This window comes from Chanodichthys erythropterus, chromosome 10 (assembly GCF_024489055.1).
Source record: "Chanodichthys erythropterus isolate Z2021 chromosome 10, ASM2448905v1, whole genome shotgun sequence".
NCBI lineage: Eukaryota > Metazoa > Chordata > Actinopteri > Cypriniformes > Xenocyprididae > Chanodichthys > Chanodichthys erythropterus.
Genome location: NC_090230.1, coordinates 19,980,629 through 20,001,987, shown reverse-complemented (window position 1 = coordinate 20,001,987; position 21,359 = coordinate 19,980,629). Strand labels below are relative to the sequence as shown.

The following is a 21,359-nucleotide window of genomic DNA, read 5'->3' as shown; positions in this document are numbered from 1 at the left end:
CTCACAGTAAGTTTCAATTTGGGTGAACTATACACAATACATATTGTATTGCGATATATTGTTACACCCCTTTATTATATATATATATATATATATATTTATATATATATATATATTTATATTATATATATATATATATATATATATATTTATATTATATATATATTTATATTATATATATATATATATAATATATATATAAAATATATATATATATATAATATATGTGTGTATGTATGTATATATATGTATATTATATATAATATGATTATTCATTTATATAATTTTTTATATTTAATGGTTCTTTTAAATAAAAAAAATAGGCATTATAAATGTCTTTAAACATGATCTGCAAAAATGTTTTAGCACAGGAAAAGAATTTGTACATGTTGACACAAAAACTGATATTTGCCATTAAGAAACATGTAAATAATTCATATTTATGTATGATATTAATAATGTAAATTTAGGTTGTTTCCATACATGATCTGAAATTTATTTGAACAAAAAAAATTTACATTTTAATAAACAAACAAAAAAAAAGATGCCTGCCATTAAGTAAAAAATGTTGCTTTCAACAATGTATTAATATATTTTAATAATTTATATATTAAATTAATCACAAATATACATTTTCAGTTACAGTACAAAGGCATGAATGTTTTCTTTCATAATCTGCATGAAGAAAAAGGGCAGACTGGCACTAGTAAATGCAAAAACTAAAACATTATGTTCACATGCATCAATAGAATAACAAATAATTGAATAAACCACTTGTTTTATCATTACAATTAAGAAAAATCAGTTGCCTTCAGTCATTTCCAAAAATATTTGCACAAAAAGAATATGCCATCAATCCAGCTGAAATGTGTTCAACAATATAAAACTGTTATACAAAAATACATTTGTTTTGGTCACTCTATAGCAATAATAAACATTACAAGTAGCTGGAAAGCAATCAGTATCATCATCTCCGTCATGCAGCTGAGCCACACTTTACAATACTTTCATTAGCTGTCAACGTTAGAAGGGTAACATGAAATTCTGGTTCACAATGTCTGTGCATCATTTCAGATGAACCCGTCTAGAAAGCTTGAATGTGTGTTTCAGTACTGCACTCGTTTCCGGGCCATGTAAGCGTTCGTCACCTGACTCATAATGACCAGAGCGCACAGAACCGGGCAGAGGACGGCCAGGTACCACACGGACCCGCTCACGCCGGTGCTGAACCACGACGAACACAGTCCGAGGAACAAGCTGAAGCTGCCCAGCAGGTACGTGAGTAACCCTGAGGTGGCGTGGTAGCGCTTCAGTTTGGCCAGAGACCAGCCTTTGGCCACTTTGGGATAGAGGAGCGGAAGTCCTCCGAGCGACTGCAGCCCGACGGCCGCCACCGTGATCACACCGACCAACCCGTGCCACGAGGTGAAGTGTGGCTTGTCGTTGAGGTTTTTGTTGTAAACGATGGCACACAGACCCGCGGTCGCGCAGCAGAGGCTCAGACACTGCAGGATCCAGTGCAGACGGCCTTTAGTTTTGTGCTTCAGCTTCCTGACGGGAGACGAGTACGGGTTGAACAGCAGGACGGCTTCCGTCATGAGAAAGGAAAACTGGATGGGGCAAGAAAGTTGTCAAGTATTGTGTGACACAAAAAGCAAACTTAATTCAATTACATGCAAAACTATCAAGGTCTGTCTGTAATGTATGCAGTTTTGTGTCATACTCACACCAAGAGTCATCAGGAACGGATGCCATGAGAACAGACCTGTGAGAAAACAGTGTTATAGTGTTTATTAATAATTGTGTAAAAAAAATCAAAAGTTGAGAAAACTTAAAGGTTAAAGGCAACAAACTTCAGCAGATTTGAGTTTTCTCAACTTCTTGTATTTAGTTTATACAACAAAAAGTTGAGAAAAAAATCAAAAATCTCCTACAAAAACAAGTTGAGAAAACTCAAATCTGCTGAAGTTTGTTGCCTTAAACTTTTAAGTTTTTACAGTGTGCTTTTTATCTTTTAGAGTTTTTATATTTCTATTTAGCTTATTTGTAATTGTATTATTGTATTTCATTTTGTTGCCATGGAAACCTTTCTAATTTACGTTTACTCTAATATTAATATTTTATTTCAGCTTTGTTTCAATTGCAAGAAAAATATATATATATAAAAATGTGTGTGTGTGAAAAATTGTTTTTATTAATTGTTTTATTTACAATAATATTTACAATAAAAACAATTAAAGATGCACCAATATATCTGCCAATTATTGTCAGTGCATCTCTAATTGTTTTTACTGTAAATTGTATCGTAAATAAAACAATTGTCTGTGTGTGTGTGTGTGTGTGTGTATATATATTAGAGGTGGGCATAGATTAATTTTTTTAATCTAGATTAATCTAGATTAATTTTGGAATTAATCTAGATTAAAATGGCTCATTTGAATTCTGCCGAAGACATTCAGAATATGTGAGATACCCAAATTGTCCCTGCGTCCCAATGTCCATACTATCCATCCTAAATAGTATGTGAGATTAAAATAAGTGTGTGCCAAAGCATAGTATGTTGAAAAGAGTATGCCAAAAGTCCCCGGATGGTCTACTATTTCCGGTAGATTTTCGAAGTGTGGATCAGTGCACACTATAAAGGCTAATATTGCCCACAACCCATTGCGCGTTGTACGAGGATTCAGTTCAGAACTACAAACACGAGTAAAACGTGTTAAAAACTACAAAACATGGTGAATATGCACGATCAACGCTGAGAGGTTGTTTGAGTGACTAATAATCCGTTCAAACTGATAGAAAATATTTATTTAATGTTATACGTGTTATTTTTCATCTGCAAATACCAATGTGGACTTTTATAAAGATCTGATTGCCCATTAAGTTTTAAATGCATCTTTATGCATTAATAAGAGGAGAGTTCTCCACATGAAAGACTCGCGACTGCAGATCAACGTGCTGCATTTCTCTCCGATACGGTAGGAAATTAGCTAAATGAAATGTGGAGGATGTAAGATGACTGACAGGCCAGTTTACAGTGACAGGATGCGACAGAGAGCAAAGACGCGATTGTATGTGATAGTATGTCCCAAAGCTTGTCTACTCTTTTGCTACACACTCAAAAGTAAGTACTTTTTGTTCACAGAAAGAGTACATATTTTAGGGCGTACTATAAGTAGGCGAATTGGGACGCAGCAAATGACTAAAAGTAATCCGCCATTTTGTCCGACAAAGCAGATAGAGTTAGGAGTTAGAAGATTAACCTCAGTGGAGTTAAACTTTTGTATATTATATTTTGTATATTGACATCTTTCCGCGTTTGAAACAACACTGATTCTCATGTTCATTCATGGTTATTTGATGCTATAAATGGATTCGTAGTAAGAGATGATCAGTTTACGAGCCTCTTGAGCTGAGGCGCTACAGCAATCTGTCACGATCATGATCACGACACATTAAAGAAAACGGGTTTTATTGTTTGAATTTCTTAAAAAACTACACAGTTTTAAAGCTGGGACTTTGTTAAATATCATAAGTTACCTGCTTTGTCTTGTCAGTGTCCTCTGCTCCGTGATGCATTTATCACTGTGTGACGTGACGGGCCTGACAGCACCACGGCTTGTCGACCAAAGCAACAGTAACTAGGGGGGGCGGATGGATCTTGAGAAGGGTCAGTTCGGCTAGGTATACATCCGCGCTAAAATATCAAGGTGAAAGTCATCATAACTTGCGTAGAATAGACCCAGCTCCCAACCCAATTTTGAGAAGAGATTAACGGCGATATTTTTTTTTTATCGCCCGATAAGAGTCTCGCGTTAACGCAGCACGTTAACGCCGTTAACGGCCCACCACTAGTATATATATATATATATATATATATATATATATATATATATATATATATATATATTAATATTATATGTATAGTTTAAAAACACTGAATTTGTGCTTTGTGTAAAGAAAATGCTAAGAAACCAGGTTGATGTTCAGTATTAATATTAATTATATGAATTAATAACTTTCAAAAAAGTTAAGAAATATTAATTTAATCTTCAGAATTTAGGTAATGTGTGTTAAAATTATTATTATCTTTATTTTTTTATTAAGTAAAGTGTTTGTTTATAACTGATAATCTTAAACAAGTTGATGAAATAGAGAGAATACAGTGTTTATTTGCATTTCTTTCAAAATATAATAATTAAAAATGTAATGATTAATTATAATGAAATTATCATTCATTTAAAAGAAGGCATACTCGGTATCGTTATCAGCAGATATCACTCTGAATAATTGGTATCAGTGGAGAAATGTAATATCAGTGCATCTCTAAAAACAAAACAAAATTCATTGTTTTATTAATAATTAGTTTTCATACATATATATATATACACACACACACGCAGACACACACATATGAAAAAAAGAATTGTGTAATATAAAATATATTGTAATTCTCTATTAGTAATAATAAAAATAAATATTTTATATTTTATGTGTGTTGTTATTTGTGCTTTGTGTAAAGAAAATGCTAAGAAACCAGGTTGATATAAAAAATATATTTTATTATTATTAATAGTGTATTATTATGTTGATGTGATAATTTTTATTATACTCTAAAAAAGAACAATATATACATATTATATATGATATACATCAATAGATAAACATCAATCTTTTGCGCATACAAACGTTATAACATTCATATAATCTATTTTTATAATTAATAGGATATTTGCACGTTCTTATTGATATGTTGTCATTATTTTAAATGAATATATCTTATTCCTGTCAGAAATATATTAGAAAGAATTTTAAAATATCAGTATTTTGTAACTACAGTAAACACGGTGATCGGTCTAGAGACAGCACAGATCAGAGAAAGAGAGAGAGAGACTGATCGATAGGATCTTCTCTAGATGTGAGGAAGTGTTTGTTGTACTCACTGGATCCAGGTTTGGCCAGTACCGTCATGAAGCCGGTGAACAGCGCGCACAGGACGTGAGTGGAGACGCCGCATAATATCCTGCTGTAGCGGTACAGCTTCGGCTCCGACTCGTGATGGACAGTCATATTAGTCTCTCTCAAATCTATTCCATACAGCTAATTTACATGCATACAATCACAACAAAGAGACAAAACTAACTCGAACCCATTTGTGATGCTCTCAGTCTCAACTAGAAACTCTGAATCATTGAAGGTTTCCGGTTACACTCCAACATGTCATAATAAAAGCACGTTTCGTTTTGAAGCAAAATCTCATCTGATTATGTCAGATTTGTCGCAAAATATAAATATGATTTATTTATTTTGAAAGCCCACTACGATATATTGAAATTAATCTTGTTTTCTTCTTTAAATCCTAGACATGACTTTTATTTTGGCGATAATTGTAAATAATTTCTTCCAGATTGCCTCTGTTCTAGAAATTCCTCCGCTCGTGCTGACGTGGGATTTTGTTTACATGCCTGTCTTTCCATCTTTTGACCTGCAGGGATCACAATGTTTTTTTTTTTCTTTTCAGATTGCACAAATATTAAAAGCTTCAGTTTACTGTTATCTGTGCCTGTGCAGATGATATCAGAACTGCATCACAGTGTGTAATATACTTATTTGAGAGTATAAATGTATTTATTTATTATTTATTTAGTTTATATATATATATATATATATATATATATAGCCTATATATATATATATATATATATAGCCTATATATATATATATATATATATATATATATATATATATATATATATATATATATATATATATATATATATATATATATATTTTTTTTTTTTTTTCATTTATTTTTTATATATATATATATAATTTTTTTCTTTTCACAAATACAGATTTTTTTTTTATTATTATTTGTATTTATATAGGTTTTATTCAGGGAAATGTCATGAAATGACTCAGTTATAGCGAGACACCCCAGGTGAATAGGGTAAAAAAAATAACTAATAGATATAACCATATTACCCCAGCTGATTGATTACATTAAAAATTGCAAACATTTTTTGTATTACAAGTTTTCGAAAATGTTATGTTTAAATATTCAAATGAGGCGTTATCTAATTAAATATGCGCTAATTTGCATATATTTCTAGAACAAAAATCTGAATATTGGATGACGTCAGGTTCAAAATTCTCATTTAAATTTTTGGACATATTAAATTCAAAGGTTTTTACAGAAGGAATTTTGGATATCTCTTTTTATCACTCCATAAATCAGAAAATACTATCAACAGCCAGAAAAAAATATATATATTTTCACCATTTTTTTAGGAATAAAATGTTGTATAAAATCAGGCAAATTATATATCAACAAATCCCTCTGTAAAAACCTTCAGAATATAGATAGGAATAAAACTGTAAAGTTTGGTGTATATAAGTTCTGCTGAAGTGGAGATTTCTGACTCAGAGAAGGAGAAAATACTCATTTTCAGAAAACGGCCTTTAAAGATATTTAATGTAACTGAAATCTATATACGCAAATAGATAAAATGCTATGAAATAGAAACTTAAAAGTGTATTTTGGATGTTTTCTTTCCACCAGTCTGAAAAAAACACTTTATGAAAAGCCAAAAAGTTCAAAATTGACAGGTGCTTGAAAAAACAGTGTTTTTGCCTGTAGTGTCTCCCCTTAATTGGGGAATCCGATGACCGTAAGGAAATCAGACATTCACAACCAATTACTGTTCATTGTCCTCTACAGAGCAGGATTCCTGCGTGTCCTGTGACCTGCTGGCCCTCATCCAGACTGAATGGATGACAGAAACCTTCTTATCTCCTCAGACCTCCTTCCTGATGATACAAGACATCCGCTATCAGACCAAAAGAGAGAGAGAGAGTTCAATGTTAAATCAAGCCTATGGACCTCTGCCAAGCAAGTACACCAGATTTCTAAGCAGCACTGGTCATTGCACTGAAACTTTTACATGGGAAAATAGGAACTGATCTTCCATGTTGTGATTCTTTCACTTTCTAAGCACGTATTTATAACACTTCTGCATGATTCTGTAGAAATATTCAGAAGAATGAACAAATAAAGACAAATTTCAGTTTGTTTCCCACACTAAACTATAATATATAACTTTAGAAAACGTGAAATGTATATCATATAATTTATAATTATAACCTTTTTAATCACAATTTGTTCTTTTTAAGTCAAAATTCATATTTTTTATTTCAGAATTAGGGCTTTTTGTCATCATTTTGACTTTTATGTCAGAATTATGACTTTTTATATAACTTATAATTCATAATTATAACTTTTTTAGTCACAATTTGTTCTTTTTAAGTCAGAATTCATACATTTTTATTTCAGAATTAGGGCTTTTTGTCATAATTTTGACTTTTATGTCAGAATTATGACTTTTTATATCTTTATAATTCATAATTATAATTTTTTTGTCACAATTTGTTCTTTTTAAGTCAGAATTCATACTTCTTTATTTCAGAATTAGGGCTTTTTGTCATCATTTTGACTTTTATGTCAGAATTATGACTTTTTATATCACTTATAATTCATAATTATAACTTTCTTAGTCACAATTTGTTCTTTTTAAGTCAGAATTCATACTTTTTATGTCAGAATTATGACTTTTTACATCACTTACCACTTATATTCTTTGGAAGAGCTACGTTCTTGTTTTTGTTCCACATGCAGAAAACAATGGCTTTAATATTTTGAGGGCGCTATCTCTTTAAGAATGAGTTTAATTTTAAACAAGGTCATTGTAAATAGACTCTCAGGCGGGGGTTCAGAATATAAGACCCGAGGGTCCACCAAATGCTTCAGGAAATGATGTCTGCTCTCTGCGTTCGCTCTAAGTAGGACAGATCGCGCTGGATTAAGCGTTAATCTGAGTCTGCGGCGCATGCGCACAAACGCGCGCTAGCGGTCGCGCTGGACAAGGTGCGCGTTGTGGAGAAACTAATCGACCCGGTTTCGAGCTGCGACCGCGAATGACGCCCACGGTGAACCGAAAATCTGAGGAGGCATCTCCCTGCCAGCGGAGGGTGATTTTCACTTTAGTTTTGAGTGTAATGGAAGATGTTTTCTCAGTTTTGTGCAATCACTTGCTCTGTCTCCTCTCAAACACGCGATGCGCGCAGATTACGCGTTATTTGAGACTTCAAGAGCGGATTTGAGGAAACTGACGCGTTTACTGTCAGTCTGAGGTTCTTCTGACGAAAAAGTGTCTTGTTTTGGTTTAAGGTAGGTTGGTCTTTTTAAGCAGTTAAGTGTTTGGTAAAACTTTAATCTGACTTTAACCATCAAATGTAGGCTATACTTTCTGACGTTTGTAGGTTTGGACTTCACGTCCAAGTCAATGACGTCGAATTGCTAATCTAATCTGTGAGAGATTATTTTATTCTCTGTGACATTTCTTTGGAACGAATACTGCACATTTTCACAAGAAATTGTTTTATGTGTTTATGCATTATTGCATTTATTTATTTCTGTTTGTGTTTTTCATTTTCTTCATTTTCTGTTGACCTATTGTATTCTGTTCTCTTAGTTTGTTTATTTATGCTTTTCTTATTTTGTGTGCGTTCTTTAATTGCATTTGATGTCAGTTTGAAGACATTTTGGCATCTAATCTCCATTCTATTAATTTATTAATTTTCATTAAATGAATTAAATTGAATACAAAATTAATTTATTAATTTCATTATTTATTTCTATGCTTTTATTTGTAGATTTACATTTACATATGTTATTTTTACATTAATTATTGCAATTTATTTGCTTATTCTCTATATTTGCATTATTTGCCAGAATCATTTGCTCTATTCTATTTTATTCTATTCTATTCTATTCTATTCTATTCTATTCTATTCTATTCTATGTGTGCAGTCTTTATTTGTCTATATGATGTGCTATGTATTTGCTAAGCTTTTGTGACCCAGTTTTACGCCTCTTTCTCTATTCTGGTTGATTGTTCGGGCCTTTGGGCTTCTCAGGATTAGGACAGAAGCCAAAAGAGGTGTCCTACAACAAAAATGGTTCAAAAACACCCTTGAGTGAATTTTCCTCCTCCCGCATACTGATCAGCCTGCATATAGATGTTGTCAAGTGCTTTTGTAAAGGACAGATTCGTTTGCACAAACCTGCTGGAATGTTAAATCCACATATTTTCCTGTAGACTTTCTGTCCGATGTTTAAAGAAGCTTTTACCCCATATAGACTAAAATATTTAATTCTGTTCAACAAAAATCAAGGGACTCTCTTTTATCGGGAGGTATATATATATATATATATATATATATATATATATATATATATATATATATATATATATATATATATATATATATATATATATATATATATGTATATGTATGTATGTATATGTGTGTGTGTGTGTGTGTGTGTGTGTGTATTAATAAATATGATAGTAAATAATTATAGTAAAACACATTAAAGTTGCAATATGTAAGAATTTTTGCAGTAAAAATATCCAAAAACCACTAGGCCAGTGTTATATTTTGTTCACTTGAGTACTTACAATATATCATATGTTTCCAACTATTTGTAAATCATGAGAAAATTGCAATTTTAACCAAGGCTCCGGGACATGTGAGGAGTTGCGTATTTATTGTGTAATATCCGCGTTACCCTCAGTTTCCGGTTTTATTTTGTAGAAACCATGGAAACACCAAAGATGCTTTAATATAATACATGTTTTAATGGACAAGGGAACACCGGTTTTGATAAATTTATAGACAGAAGACTAATTGTTTTTATATAGCTCAACACGTTTATTGTTTAAATCTAATTTTCTTGACTTTTTTGTGAGTACCATGTTTTACTATGCCTCAGAGAAAAACACTATTTTGTGAAGTAGCTAACAGAGCATAATCAGATGCATCTTTATTTTTAGTAACAGTAATACAGCATTTTCTCCATCATACAATACATTTTAAAATTAATTTCATGCCATTTATCAACACAAGCCATCCAGCATTTAATATGATATTCTAAAATCGTATCTATCTTACTGCATTGTGTCTCAAACAAGTGTTGAACGAACGCACAGAGTAACGTTATAACATTTTCAACACACTCAAATGTATCTAACATGATAAACAGAGCTGCGTTACCTCATACTCATGACCGGAAAAGCGGAAGCGACGCCGGCGACTCTGTCATAATAAAAGTCCCGCTGCTCGTGAGGCGTGTGTTGTGCAATCGCTCCAGCAGCCTTGTTCAGCTCCCACAACACTCGGTCCTGCTCTGCTTCACACTACAGTAATGTTAATAATCACATCCATGAACATGATTTCTGCCCCAGTCCTATCCCTATTATTTTCCACCGTCTGTGAGGTGAAGACCACATGTCCCAAAATTTCAAACTTGGCATCATCAAGCTACGCCTTTGTTTTGAATAGGCCTCTAGCGCCCTCTAGCGGACAGAAAATCCTACATATTGCACCTTTAATGTCCTTTGAAAATCAGACAGATTACAACTGTCCACATTTGCTGTAATCATAAAGCAAAGAACCACAAAATATTGTAATCTAATTTAATCTCTGTTGTTCTTCCTCAGATTGAGCCAGATGCTGCTGAAAACTGTGAATCTGGAGGATATCTCGCTGAAAACATCATCATCTCTTTTTTATTAATATTGTACGATCGACAAAGTGATCCATGTTTGTTCTCAGCCTGGATATGCAGATGCATCAGAACCAGACCCGAAGTGTGTCGGCCCGGTCTGGAGGAAACAGGGTCGCTCTGAAGTAATCTACTGAGCCATGCTTTTTAGCCCCCCACATTCCCAAGATGGCAAAATGTGAACTCATTGAATTACAGGACTTGACTCCCGACGACCGCATCGAGTTAGCGCCTCCTAGCGGCCCTCCGTCCACTCTGGAAAGGTGGAGCAAAGAGAAGGTTGTGCGGATGGTGGGGGAGCGCGTGCGTCTGGAGGACCCCGACTGGCTGACGTGTAAACCCGGACGGGGTCACGACTTCCAGCCCTGCAGCCAGACGCAGCTCAGCTGGTGCGACCTGTGCGGGGAGTTTATATGGGGCCTGTACAGACAGAGCCTCCGCTGCACACGTGAGTCATTCGCCGAGATAATGGAGAACATCTCCACCAGGATATTTGTCTTCTGCTGTGCAAATGTTACTGTCAAGACAATCTGGCCCTCAGAGACCGTGAGCCAATAGGAAAAGGATGTTTAGATTGAGAAAATGACAGTTTAGACAGAGTCTTATGTTGGATAGAGATTGTGTGGGTGTGTGATTGTTACGAAATTTAAGAATTCAAACAGCAAAAAGTACAGCAAATAAATAACACTAAATAATAGAATAGAATAGAATAGAATAGAATAGAATAGAATAGAATAGAATAGAATAACCTTATACAGATTAGATGTGAAAATATGTGCAACTGGAAGAGGATTAGGGCCAAGCAATAATAAAAATTAAAACCATCTCGAGATTAAAGTTGTTAAATTTAGAAAAAAAACTCGTTAACTTTCGAGAAAAAAGTCGAGATAAAATGTTGAGAATAAACTCATGAAATTATGAGAAAAAAGTCATTAAATTAAGAGAACAAATTTGTTAAATTACGAATTTGTTCTCATAATTTAACGACTTTTTATCATAATTTAATGCCTTTATTCTCATAATTTAATGACTTTATTCTCAACATTTTATTTCGACTTTTTTCTTGTAATTTAACGACATTTTTCTCATAATTTAACGAATTTGTTCTCGTAATTTAACAAATTTTTTCTCAACATTTTATCTCGACTTTTTTCTCTAAATTTAACAACTTTAATCTCGAGATGGTTTTATTTTTATTATTATTGCTTGGCCCTAATCCTCTTCCGTAGATTTTAATTTAGGCAAATAATGGAAATGGAATAAACAAATAAATAAATGTTCTTATAAATGTATGAATACTTACATGCTTAAATGTAAAACTTTAAGTAAAGGAATAAACAAACTATTTAATTAATACATTAATTAGGTGTTTAGTTTAATTTAGGTCAAATTAATAAATTTGATAATAGCATACAGATTAGATGTTAAAATGTGCAACTGTTTTCAAATGCAATTAAATAACACATAGAATAAAAAACAAACTAGAATAGAGTATAATATAGAAAATGAAAAGCATGAATATCAGAGCAAGAATATTAAATGCATGACTGCATAATTACATAAAGAACTGCCTCCACCCAAAACACCCTAGAAATTTCCTGACAACCTTCCAGACTATCTTGTAACCCACATTTTCTTCATAAAATGTAAAGTATTGTTTTCTCTTTTTTCTTTCTCTATTTGCCAAAAACATCACATTAAAACTTTGATTAATAGCATGATTTTACACTTGGTTGAGTCAAACAGACCACAGATGAATGACTTATTCATCATATGACCCAGAACATACATTCACATTACCACCAGGTGGCGCTGTAGATTCATTCATGATCAAAGCTTGACCCCATATGTTCAGCTTGTTCTGACTGTAGTGCTGAGAACTGTATTTAACTCTAGAAACAAATACTGGAATTGTGGTTTTGGTTTCTGATTGAATGTTTGTGTCTCTTCAGACTGTAATTACACTTGTCACTACCGCTGTCAACCCTTCATTCAACTGGACTGCAGCTCCCACTGCGACGCCATCAGCGAACAATCGAACTACTGCGAGGACACGATAGAGACGGACACAAATGTGGTGAGAGAACAACTGCTCGAGAGGACAGGTCACCCGTAAATGACACGTAAATCGGAGAGGAAGTTGTTTGTGCTTGTGCTAGTGATGGATGCTTCCGTATGGAAACCCATTTCTGCCACATGAGAAAATAGAAAATCATGCTCTGGGAAGTCATTATGACAAAAAGTCAAGATTATGACTTAAAATGTCAAAATTATGACAAAGTCATAATTATGATATAAAAAGTCAAAATTCATATTTTAAAAAGGCATAATTATGAGATAAAAAGTAGACATTTATGACATACTAAATCATAACTATGAGCTAAAAATTATGACAAAATTATGACAAAAAGTCAAAATTTTGAGAATATAGTTATAATTATGAGATAAAAATGTCAAAATTGACACTTAATTCTAAAAATCGAAAGTATGACTTTAAAAGCTGACATTTTGAAATAGAAAGTCATGATTATGAGAAATCTCAAAATGATGACAGAAAACCATAAGATAAAAAATTGCAGTTATAACAGAAAGTCATAATTTTGATATACTAAATCATAATTATGAGATAAAACATCAAAATTATGACAAAAGTAACAATTATGACTCAAGTCAAAATTATGACATAGAAAGTCATAATTATGAGATAAAAAGTCAAAATTATGATTTTAAAGTCATAATTTGGACAAAAAAATCTAAATTATGACAGTCATAATTATAACATCAAAAAAAATGTGACAAAATGTTGAAATTATGACACTCATAATTATACGATAAAAAGTCGAAATTATATCTTTGTCATAATTATGAGATAAAAAGTTGAAATTATGATTTTAAAGTCATAATTATGACAGTCATAAAAAGAAAATTATGACTGTCACAATTATGACAAATCATAACCTCACAATTTCAATTTTTTATATTGTCATAATTTTGACATTATAAGTCATTTATTTACTTTTTATCTTCTAATTATGAAGAAACTTCACATTTAATGCTATTAGATGATTTGTTAATTTCATTTAATAATTTACAGATTTCAATAACACATAGCAATTGTTTTGTAAAATGTTTTTTACAAACTGAGTTTTTGCTGTATTTACACTCTTCTGACCAGAAGGGGTCACCAGTGTGTGGCGTTTCCAGCACTTCGAAACAGTGAATCATTTTGTGAGGCAATTAAAGCTTTGTTTCTCTCATCACTAGCATCTTTGCATGCATTCAACTTAAAACATCATTGAAGTAGTTCTGAGGCTGTGTTCAAAATCGCCCCCTCTCTATATTATATACTATATGACCTACATTACTCCACTAATATAGTTCTAGAGAAAACGAGTGAACGAATTCGGACACTGAGTGTGCAGGAAGAGCTGCCGCTTTTGCATAGTTTAGCTTGCTTCCACTGTCATGGAAACTAATGAAACAAATTAATAATCAATTAAAAAGGAATATTACACTGTACCCACATTGGACCAGTGGTTTGGAAAATGGATGCATGGATGATTCAGCTGCGGGCGCCATCTTCTGCTCAGACACGGGAATTTGTTCAGCGCACGACTCTCACAGTGCATTATGGGTATTCTCTAGGTGTACATCAGTTGTACACTCGTTATTGTGATGCATTGTGGGATTGAATGAGTGCACTCAATAACATCCACTATGGTTTCGGATGGCTGTCCCCTCGAATAGTGCCCAATTTAAGGGCATAGGGTGTGATTTCAGACACAGCCTGAGTCTCAGCACGCCATATGCCACCAGTGCTGATTTTATTACCGTCCTACACACGCAGTGCCACACGCACTTTACGACAGCGCCGTGGAGGAGAGGTAGCTTAGCAACCGCACAATAAAGCAGCTGCTCGCTTTTTAACATTTCAAATGTCACGAATAAATACATGACTTTAAAATTATGGAAATGTATTGACCAAATGCGTCTATTTGGAGTAGCCTGGATGTTTTTAGTTGATAATTTAAGCTTCTAATCACAGTGATGATCTGTGAAGGCCGGATCTGACATTGATTTTCCATGTGAGTGAGTCTTTCTTGAGTAATGATGTGAAAGTGATATGGGGGAGGGTGGAAGAGCTGACAGCTGGGGAAATGAACCAATGCTGCAGAAGAAGTCAATGGCGCTTCACAATGAACCTTTTACCTAATTACAAATGTGCAAATCATCTTAACCTCTCATTTGGATGTGCAACATTTGCGCAAAGCCCATTATTATACTTTTAATTCTTTTAAATACCCACAAGACACAAATATTCATATACATATATATTCTTCTGTGACCCAGCAATTCTGTTTTGTCCTCTGTCATGATATATATTTGCTGCACTTCTTTTCTTTATTTCCAAATTATTTTGTTACTTGGTAATATTGGACAAGATGATGATGATAATAATAATAATAATAATAATTATTAAAATAATTATTAAAATACATTTATACTATTATAAATGTACTATTTAAAATAAAAGTTATGATTTATACATAACAAATTACATATTAGTAGGTAATTTCTTAAATAATTATTATATAATAATATGTAGATGTAATTATATTTTTATTTGTCAACTGTAGTGATTTTTATACTGTTTGTTGGTTGCACAGCTTTTCTGTCATACCAAATGCTTGTATGTTAATTGGTAATACTTCATATAATAATAATTATAATTATTATAAAATATATTGGATATACATAATATTATAAATATATTGGAAATATAATTATAAAATTATTTATTATTATAAATGTACTATTTAATAAATATGTTTTATACATATAACAAATATTACATATTACTATATATAATTTGACAATTATTGTAATGTGATTTATATTTTATTTGTCAACTGTAATGATTTATATAGTTTGTTGCACAGCTTTTCTGTCATACCAAATGCTTGTATGTAAATTGATAACATTTCATATAACAATAATTATGATTAAATATGCATTTAATAGGCCTATACATAATAATACAAACGTATTTACATAAATGTACTATTTAAAATAAATATTTTTACAATTATTATTATATTTGTTATACCATGAAATGTATATTTATTTATAATTTTATTTGATAGAAAATATTTAGAAAATAAACGTTTTTTAAAAAGCGTATTGTTCTGCTGGGTCTCAGGGGGAGGAGTCAGGATTGAATGGAGGGAGGAGTCTGCGTGCAGTAAATTCAATCCGAGGGGCGGGGCTAATAGGAAGGGTGGGGCTTCAAATCACGCCTAACGGTTGCATCCTGGTTGCACGAGGTCGATCAGACAGCCACATCATCCTCCTCAGACACAGCGGAAGCTCTCGTACAGTCCCGGTCCAGTTGAGTTCGGTGTGATAATGACGGATTGTGAGTGGTTCGACATGACGTGGGGCAGCAGCGCGAGCAGCGGATACTGCAGCCAAAGCGACTCCGAGCACGAGCTCGAGCAGTTCTACACCGCGCGCACGTCACTCAGAAAGACCAAAAAACGCAAAGAAAAAGTAAGACAGCGATAAATGGACATACAAAATACTGTATTAAGCTTAAATGTATATTATTTTTTGCGTTTTGGGGTGGCTTTGTGATTTTTATAGTCCAACACTGAACTTACCGATCTCTTTCGGTTCGGTCACTTCAGTGTGCCAACAATGCATGTGCGCGTGCGTGCTTATTTTAAATGATGCTTACATGTGCTTACAAACTACAATAACTTTTCAGTAATTTATATAATTATTAAGAATAGTAACATATAATTTAATTTAAATATTCGTTTTTAAATATTTATTGTATTTGTTATATTTTAGATTTAGTTAATTGTGTTGTGTGTGTGTGTGGCTGGGGTGGGGTGGGGTGGGGGGGTTTCCTCTTAAGATGATGTCATGCTGAGTAGCACATAACGTCATACAAATCAAAACATCCGCAGCCTGTCCCTGTCTCATTATAACCCATGATCAGTGTAAACTTAATTAACTTCATTCCTGTTCATGAAGTCAGCTATTTCATTCAAACATAAAAGTGGACCAGGTTTGTTATTTTTTTATTTATTTACACACAAAAGGGAGCCATAACGCCCCAAATTGTACATTATAATATTGTAAAATATGCATTAATATTTATATGAAGACTATTCTATTTATTATTTATTATCTTGAATATTTAATAACTTCTTAATATTAACCAGTTTATAAATATTTAATGTTTTTTTTATTAAATTTGTAGAAAAAAATAAGTAGAAAACTTAAAATGAAGCCATCTTAAATGTAGAAAACAATTTTTTTCACAGACTTGGGAAGAAATCATACTTGTGATTATTAGAGTTAATGGAGCAGACTGAAAATCTGTTCATTCCTCGGAAACATTCAGAAGCATTTGGAGTGAGTGAGTGAGTGAGTGTGTGTGTATGTGTGTGTTCCCACTTCCTTTCGGCTATTTCTGGATGAGGGAGGGTTGTTTTCCTGTGGCCCGTGTCTGTGTGGGAAAAGCCATCCAGCTGGATCTGACAGAGTATTTGAAAGCCACTTTATGTCACAGACTGCGATTGTTCTGCTGTACAAACACGATCAGCTGCTGTTGTTAAATATAGTTACTCAGTCTCATTAAGTCAGGCTGTTTCTGCCAAAGTGCTTCTAAATCTGATCCTTACTGGTTTAAATTTCAGGAAAAACTCATAAATATCAGTGTTTAGGAAGAATTAGAAAGTTCTTATAAACCTAGTCATACTTCAGCCGGTCTCTCAAGTTTTTTTTTTTTTTGCCTCCCCCTTGTGGTCACGTGATGCATTACATACTGTCCTTTCCCTCTGTCCTACAGGATGAGCCGGTCGACTGCAGGAAACCGGAGCTGTCCGTCACTGAAATACAACAGAAAGTGAAAGAATACAATGCTCAGGTCAACAGTAACCTCTTCATGGTTCTGGTAAGGACACCTATCTGTCCCGAATATGTAAATCTATCAAATAATTTTGTTTTTTAAATTGTAAAATTTGATATATTATCAAAAATGCATAATACACACTACCAGTCAAAAGTTTGGAAACAATACTATATTTAATGTTTTTGAATTAAGTCTCTCATGCTCATTAAGGCTGCATATATTTCATAATAAATACAGAGAAATCAGTAATATTGTGTAATATTATTACAATTTAAAATTATGGTTTTCTATTTTAACATACTTTAAAATATAATTTATTTCTGTGATGCAAAGCTGAATTTTCAGCATCATTAATCCAGTCTTCAGTGTCACATGATCCTTCAGAAATCATTCTAATATGCTGATTTATTATCACTGTTGGAAACAGTTGTGCTGCTTAATATTATTTTATAACCTGTGATACTTTTTCAGGATTTTGTGATGAATAAAAAGTTAAAAAATAACAGCATTTATTTAAAATAGAAATCTTTTGTAACAATATACACTACCGTTCAAAAGTTTGGGGTCAGTAATTTCTTTCTTTTTTCTTTTTTTTTTTTTTTTTTTTTTTTTTTTGAAAGAAATTAATACTTTTATTCAGCATGGATGTGTTAAATTGATAAAAAGTGATATTAAAGATTTATATTGTTAGAAAATATTTATATTTTGAATAAATGCTGTTCTTTTTAATCTTTTATTCATCAATGAATCCTGAAAAAAGTATCACAGGTTATAAAATACTAGCAGCACAACTGTTATCAACATTGATAATAACTGAGCATCAAATCAAGATATTAGAATGATTTCTGAAGGATCATGTGACACTGAACACTGGAGTAATGATGCTGAAAATTCAGCTTTGCATCACATAAATAAATTACATTTTAAAGTATATTCAAATAGAAAACCGTAATTTTAAACTGTAATAATATTTCACAATGTTATTGTTTTTTTCTGTATTTATTATGAAATAAATGCAGCCTTAATAAGAATAAGAGACTTCATTCAAAAACATTAAAAATAGTAATGTTTCCAAACTTTTGACTGGTAGTGAACATAATATTATATTAATTTATTTATATAGTATTTGAGGTACTTGCATTTGGATAAATCCCTAACCAGAAGGATCAAACTTCAGCGCGTCACTCGGTCATGTTTGGCTGAATGTTTTCTTGTCCTCCCCGTCAGAACCGTGATGGATCTTACACTGGCTTCATCAAGGTCCAGTTTAAGCTGGCCCGACCCGTGTCTCTCCCTCCTTCACGGAGCACGTCCTCCTCCTCGGGGTGGGATGGCAGTTGTCAAGAAGACAAAGCACTGAAGCATCGCACCTCATTCTACCTGCCCAGAGACACGGTCAAACACCTGCACATCAGCTCCAACACACGGGCCAGAGAGGTCATCGAAGCACTGCTGAAGAAGTTCACCGTGGTGGACAATCCGGCCAAGTTCTCGCTGTTCGAACGCAGCGAACGGCAGAATCAAGGTAGGGAGACTATGTATACTTGACACCTTATCTACGTTGATTCTTATAATAAACAATATATAAATTGTAAACAAGTAATACAATTCATATTGTCTTTCTCTTTTCAGTGTACTTAAGGAAGATGTCGGATGACGAGCGTCCGCTTTTCCTGCGTCTGTGTGCTGGACCCAATGAGAAAGTCCTTAGCTTAGTTCTTAAAGAGAATGAAACGGGGGAAGTTAACGTGAGTAAATGTCCTTCTGACAGGGAGTCGCCGTCTTTATGTGGTCATCAAAGAAATTATGCAAATTTGAATATGCAAAATCACTTTAAACTCATTTGAGGAAGAAGCATTCACAATATTTTTGGTTTCTTCTCACAGTGGGATGCATTCAGTTTTCCCGAACTCCAGAACTTCCTGCGCATTCTGCAGCGGGAAGAGGAGGATTATGTCCGGCAGATCGTGCGGCGATACGCCTTGGCACGAGACAAGATGAAAGAAGCTATGAAAAACTTCAGTACGCCTGGCTGAAACGAGCTGCTTTTTATACCTCAGAAACAAAAGATAAGGAGAAGGAAACGTACTAAGGACGCTCATACGCAGCTTATTACTGTTTGAATCCAAAGAGTGTGTGGAATAACCCTTTGTCCTACTGTTATAGAGGATATGAGAGGGTTGTAAATGAAAGGGAAATGCAGTGAGAGAGAGAGAGAGAGGAGTAGCAGCAGCAGCAGCAGCGTGTGTTAAAGAGTGACTGATGAGTGTGAGAGGAGTGTGATGTTATACTGGAAGAAATGCTGCGGTCGTAGCTGTAGATCCAGTTGTGGAGCGACAGATTATTTGTCTGGTGAATGCATATATCGGTGCAGATTAAAGAGTACTTGGAGCACCATTTCAAGTTGTAATAGGAAAAAAAAAAAAGGATTATTTTAGTGTCTATATTGATATACCACCGTTTAATGACGCAATACTTGTCAGATATTGAAGGACCCATGTATATATTGGATATGTGTTGTAAATTTCTTTGAATAAAAGTAAAATATTTTTCCCCTTTAAAATGACTGTTTTTGTTGTGTGCAAGACCCATTACATGACAAAAAAAACAAAAACATTTCATTGTTTGAAATGTGCAATATGCATTATTTTGCATTCTTATTTTTAATATTATAAACATTAAGTTTGTTAAAGGGTTAGTTCACCCAAAAATGAAAATTTTGTCATTTATTATTCACTTTCATGTCATTCCACACCTGTAAGACCTTCGTTCATCTTCGGAACACAAATTAAGATTTTTTTTATGAAATCCGAGAGGTTTCTGAGGTATCTTCCTTTGAGTTCAACAGAACAAAAAAATGTATACAGATTTCGAAACAACCTGAGGGTGAGTAAATGATGACCGAATGTTCATTATTGGGTGAACTATCCCTTTAACCACCATTTTCAAGATCCAAAAAAGTACTAAAGTCAGTTAAAATAGTCCATGTGACTACAGTGGATGAAGAAAAGAGAATACTATTTGTGTGCAAAAAACAATGACTTTATTCAACAATATCTTCTCTTCTGTGTCATTCTCTTACGCTGTTTACGTCCACGCTTCCAGGTTCTACATTATTGGCCAACACTGTTCATGTAAGCACCACAATGCAAGCGTGTGATGCTGATGCAGGAGTCGGCCAATAATGAGTCGGCATTCTGACATAGAACACTTTTAAGGGTGTGGAATGACATAAGGGTGAGTAATTAAAGACAGAATTTTTGTTTTTGGGTAAACTAGCCCTTTAAGTAGCTCTTAAATGAAAGCATTTAGTTTAGATTTATATATATATATATATATATATATATATATATATATATATATATATATATATATATATATATATATAAATGTCCTATTTGATAGTTTACAATATGACCAACATGTAATTAAGAGAACACAGATTTTTCGTTAGAGGTCAAATTTTGTATGCTTGTCTATTATATGCACAACCCCTTTTTAGTTATTTAGTCAGCTTTTTGGCATAAAGAAGTTATAATGCAAACCATAAATTAAATTTGTAGCATCTATGATACATTGTTTTGAAATGACATTGTTGGGTGCTATTTATATGGTAAAATATATTATTGGTCAAAAAATCCTTAATTTTGATCAAATAATGACTTTAATCAAATAAAAAGACAAGCTACAGAAATATGAAATAAAATAATATGGCAATAAAAAATTGACTGAAAAAAATAAATAAATTAAAGACTTTTATTCTATAAAAAAATAACTTTTATTCTATCCATTCTCCTAACCGAAGCGTTT

General features: G+C 33.0%; 2 protein-coding genes across 3 annotated transcripts; one reads left to right on the top strand and one right to left on the bottom strand.

Annotated features, from left to right (window-relative positions):
* Positions 1-459: 459 nt before the first annotated feature.
* cyb561d2 (cytochrome b561 family, member D2) lies at positions 460-5,168 on the bottom strand. Its single transcript, XM_067398797.1, has 3 exons — positions 4,944-5,168; positions 1,728-1,765; positions 460-1,610 (listed from the first exon to the last, which is right to left on the bottom strand). The coding sequence occupies exons 1-3, from the start codon at positions 5,068-5,070 to the stop codon at positions 1,107-1,109; spliced, it is 669 nt and encodes a 222-aa protein (XP_067254898.1). The 5' UTR covers positions 5,071-5,168; the 3' UTR covers positions 460-1,106.
* Positions 5,169-7,823: 2,655 nt separating this feature from the next.
* rassf1 (Ras association domain family member 1) lies at positions 7,824-20,112 on the top strand. Of its 2 annotated transcripts, XM_067398794.1 has the most exons (7): positions 7,824-8,227; positions 10,563-11,075; positions 12,580-12,704; positions 17,487-17,591; positions 18,777-19,074; positions 19,182-19,297; positions 19,436-20,112. In XM_067398794.1, the coding sequence occupies exons 2-7, from the start codon at positions 10,796-10,798 to the stop codon at positions 19,583-19,585; spliced, it is 1,074 nt and encodes a 357-aa protein (XP_067254895.1). In that variant the 5' UTR covers positions 7,824-8,227; positions 10,563-10,795; the 3' UTR covers positions 19,586-20,112. The 2 variants fall into 2 exon arrangements, with proteins under 2 accessions (XP_067254895.1, XP_067254897.1); XM_067398796.1 differs by lacking the exons at positions 7,824-8,227; positions 10,563-11,075; positions 12,580-12,704 and adding an exon at positions 15,918-16,177.
* The last annotated feature ends 1,247 nt before the right edge of the window (positions 20,113-21,359 follow it).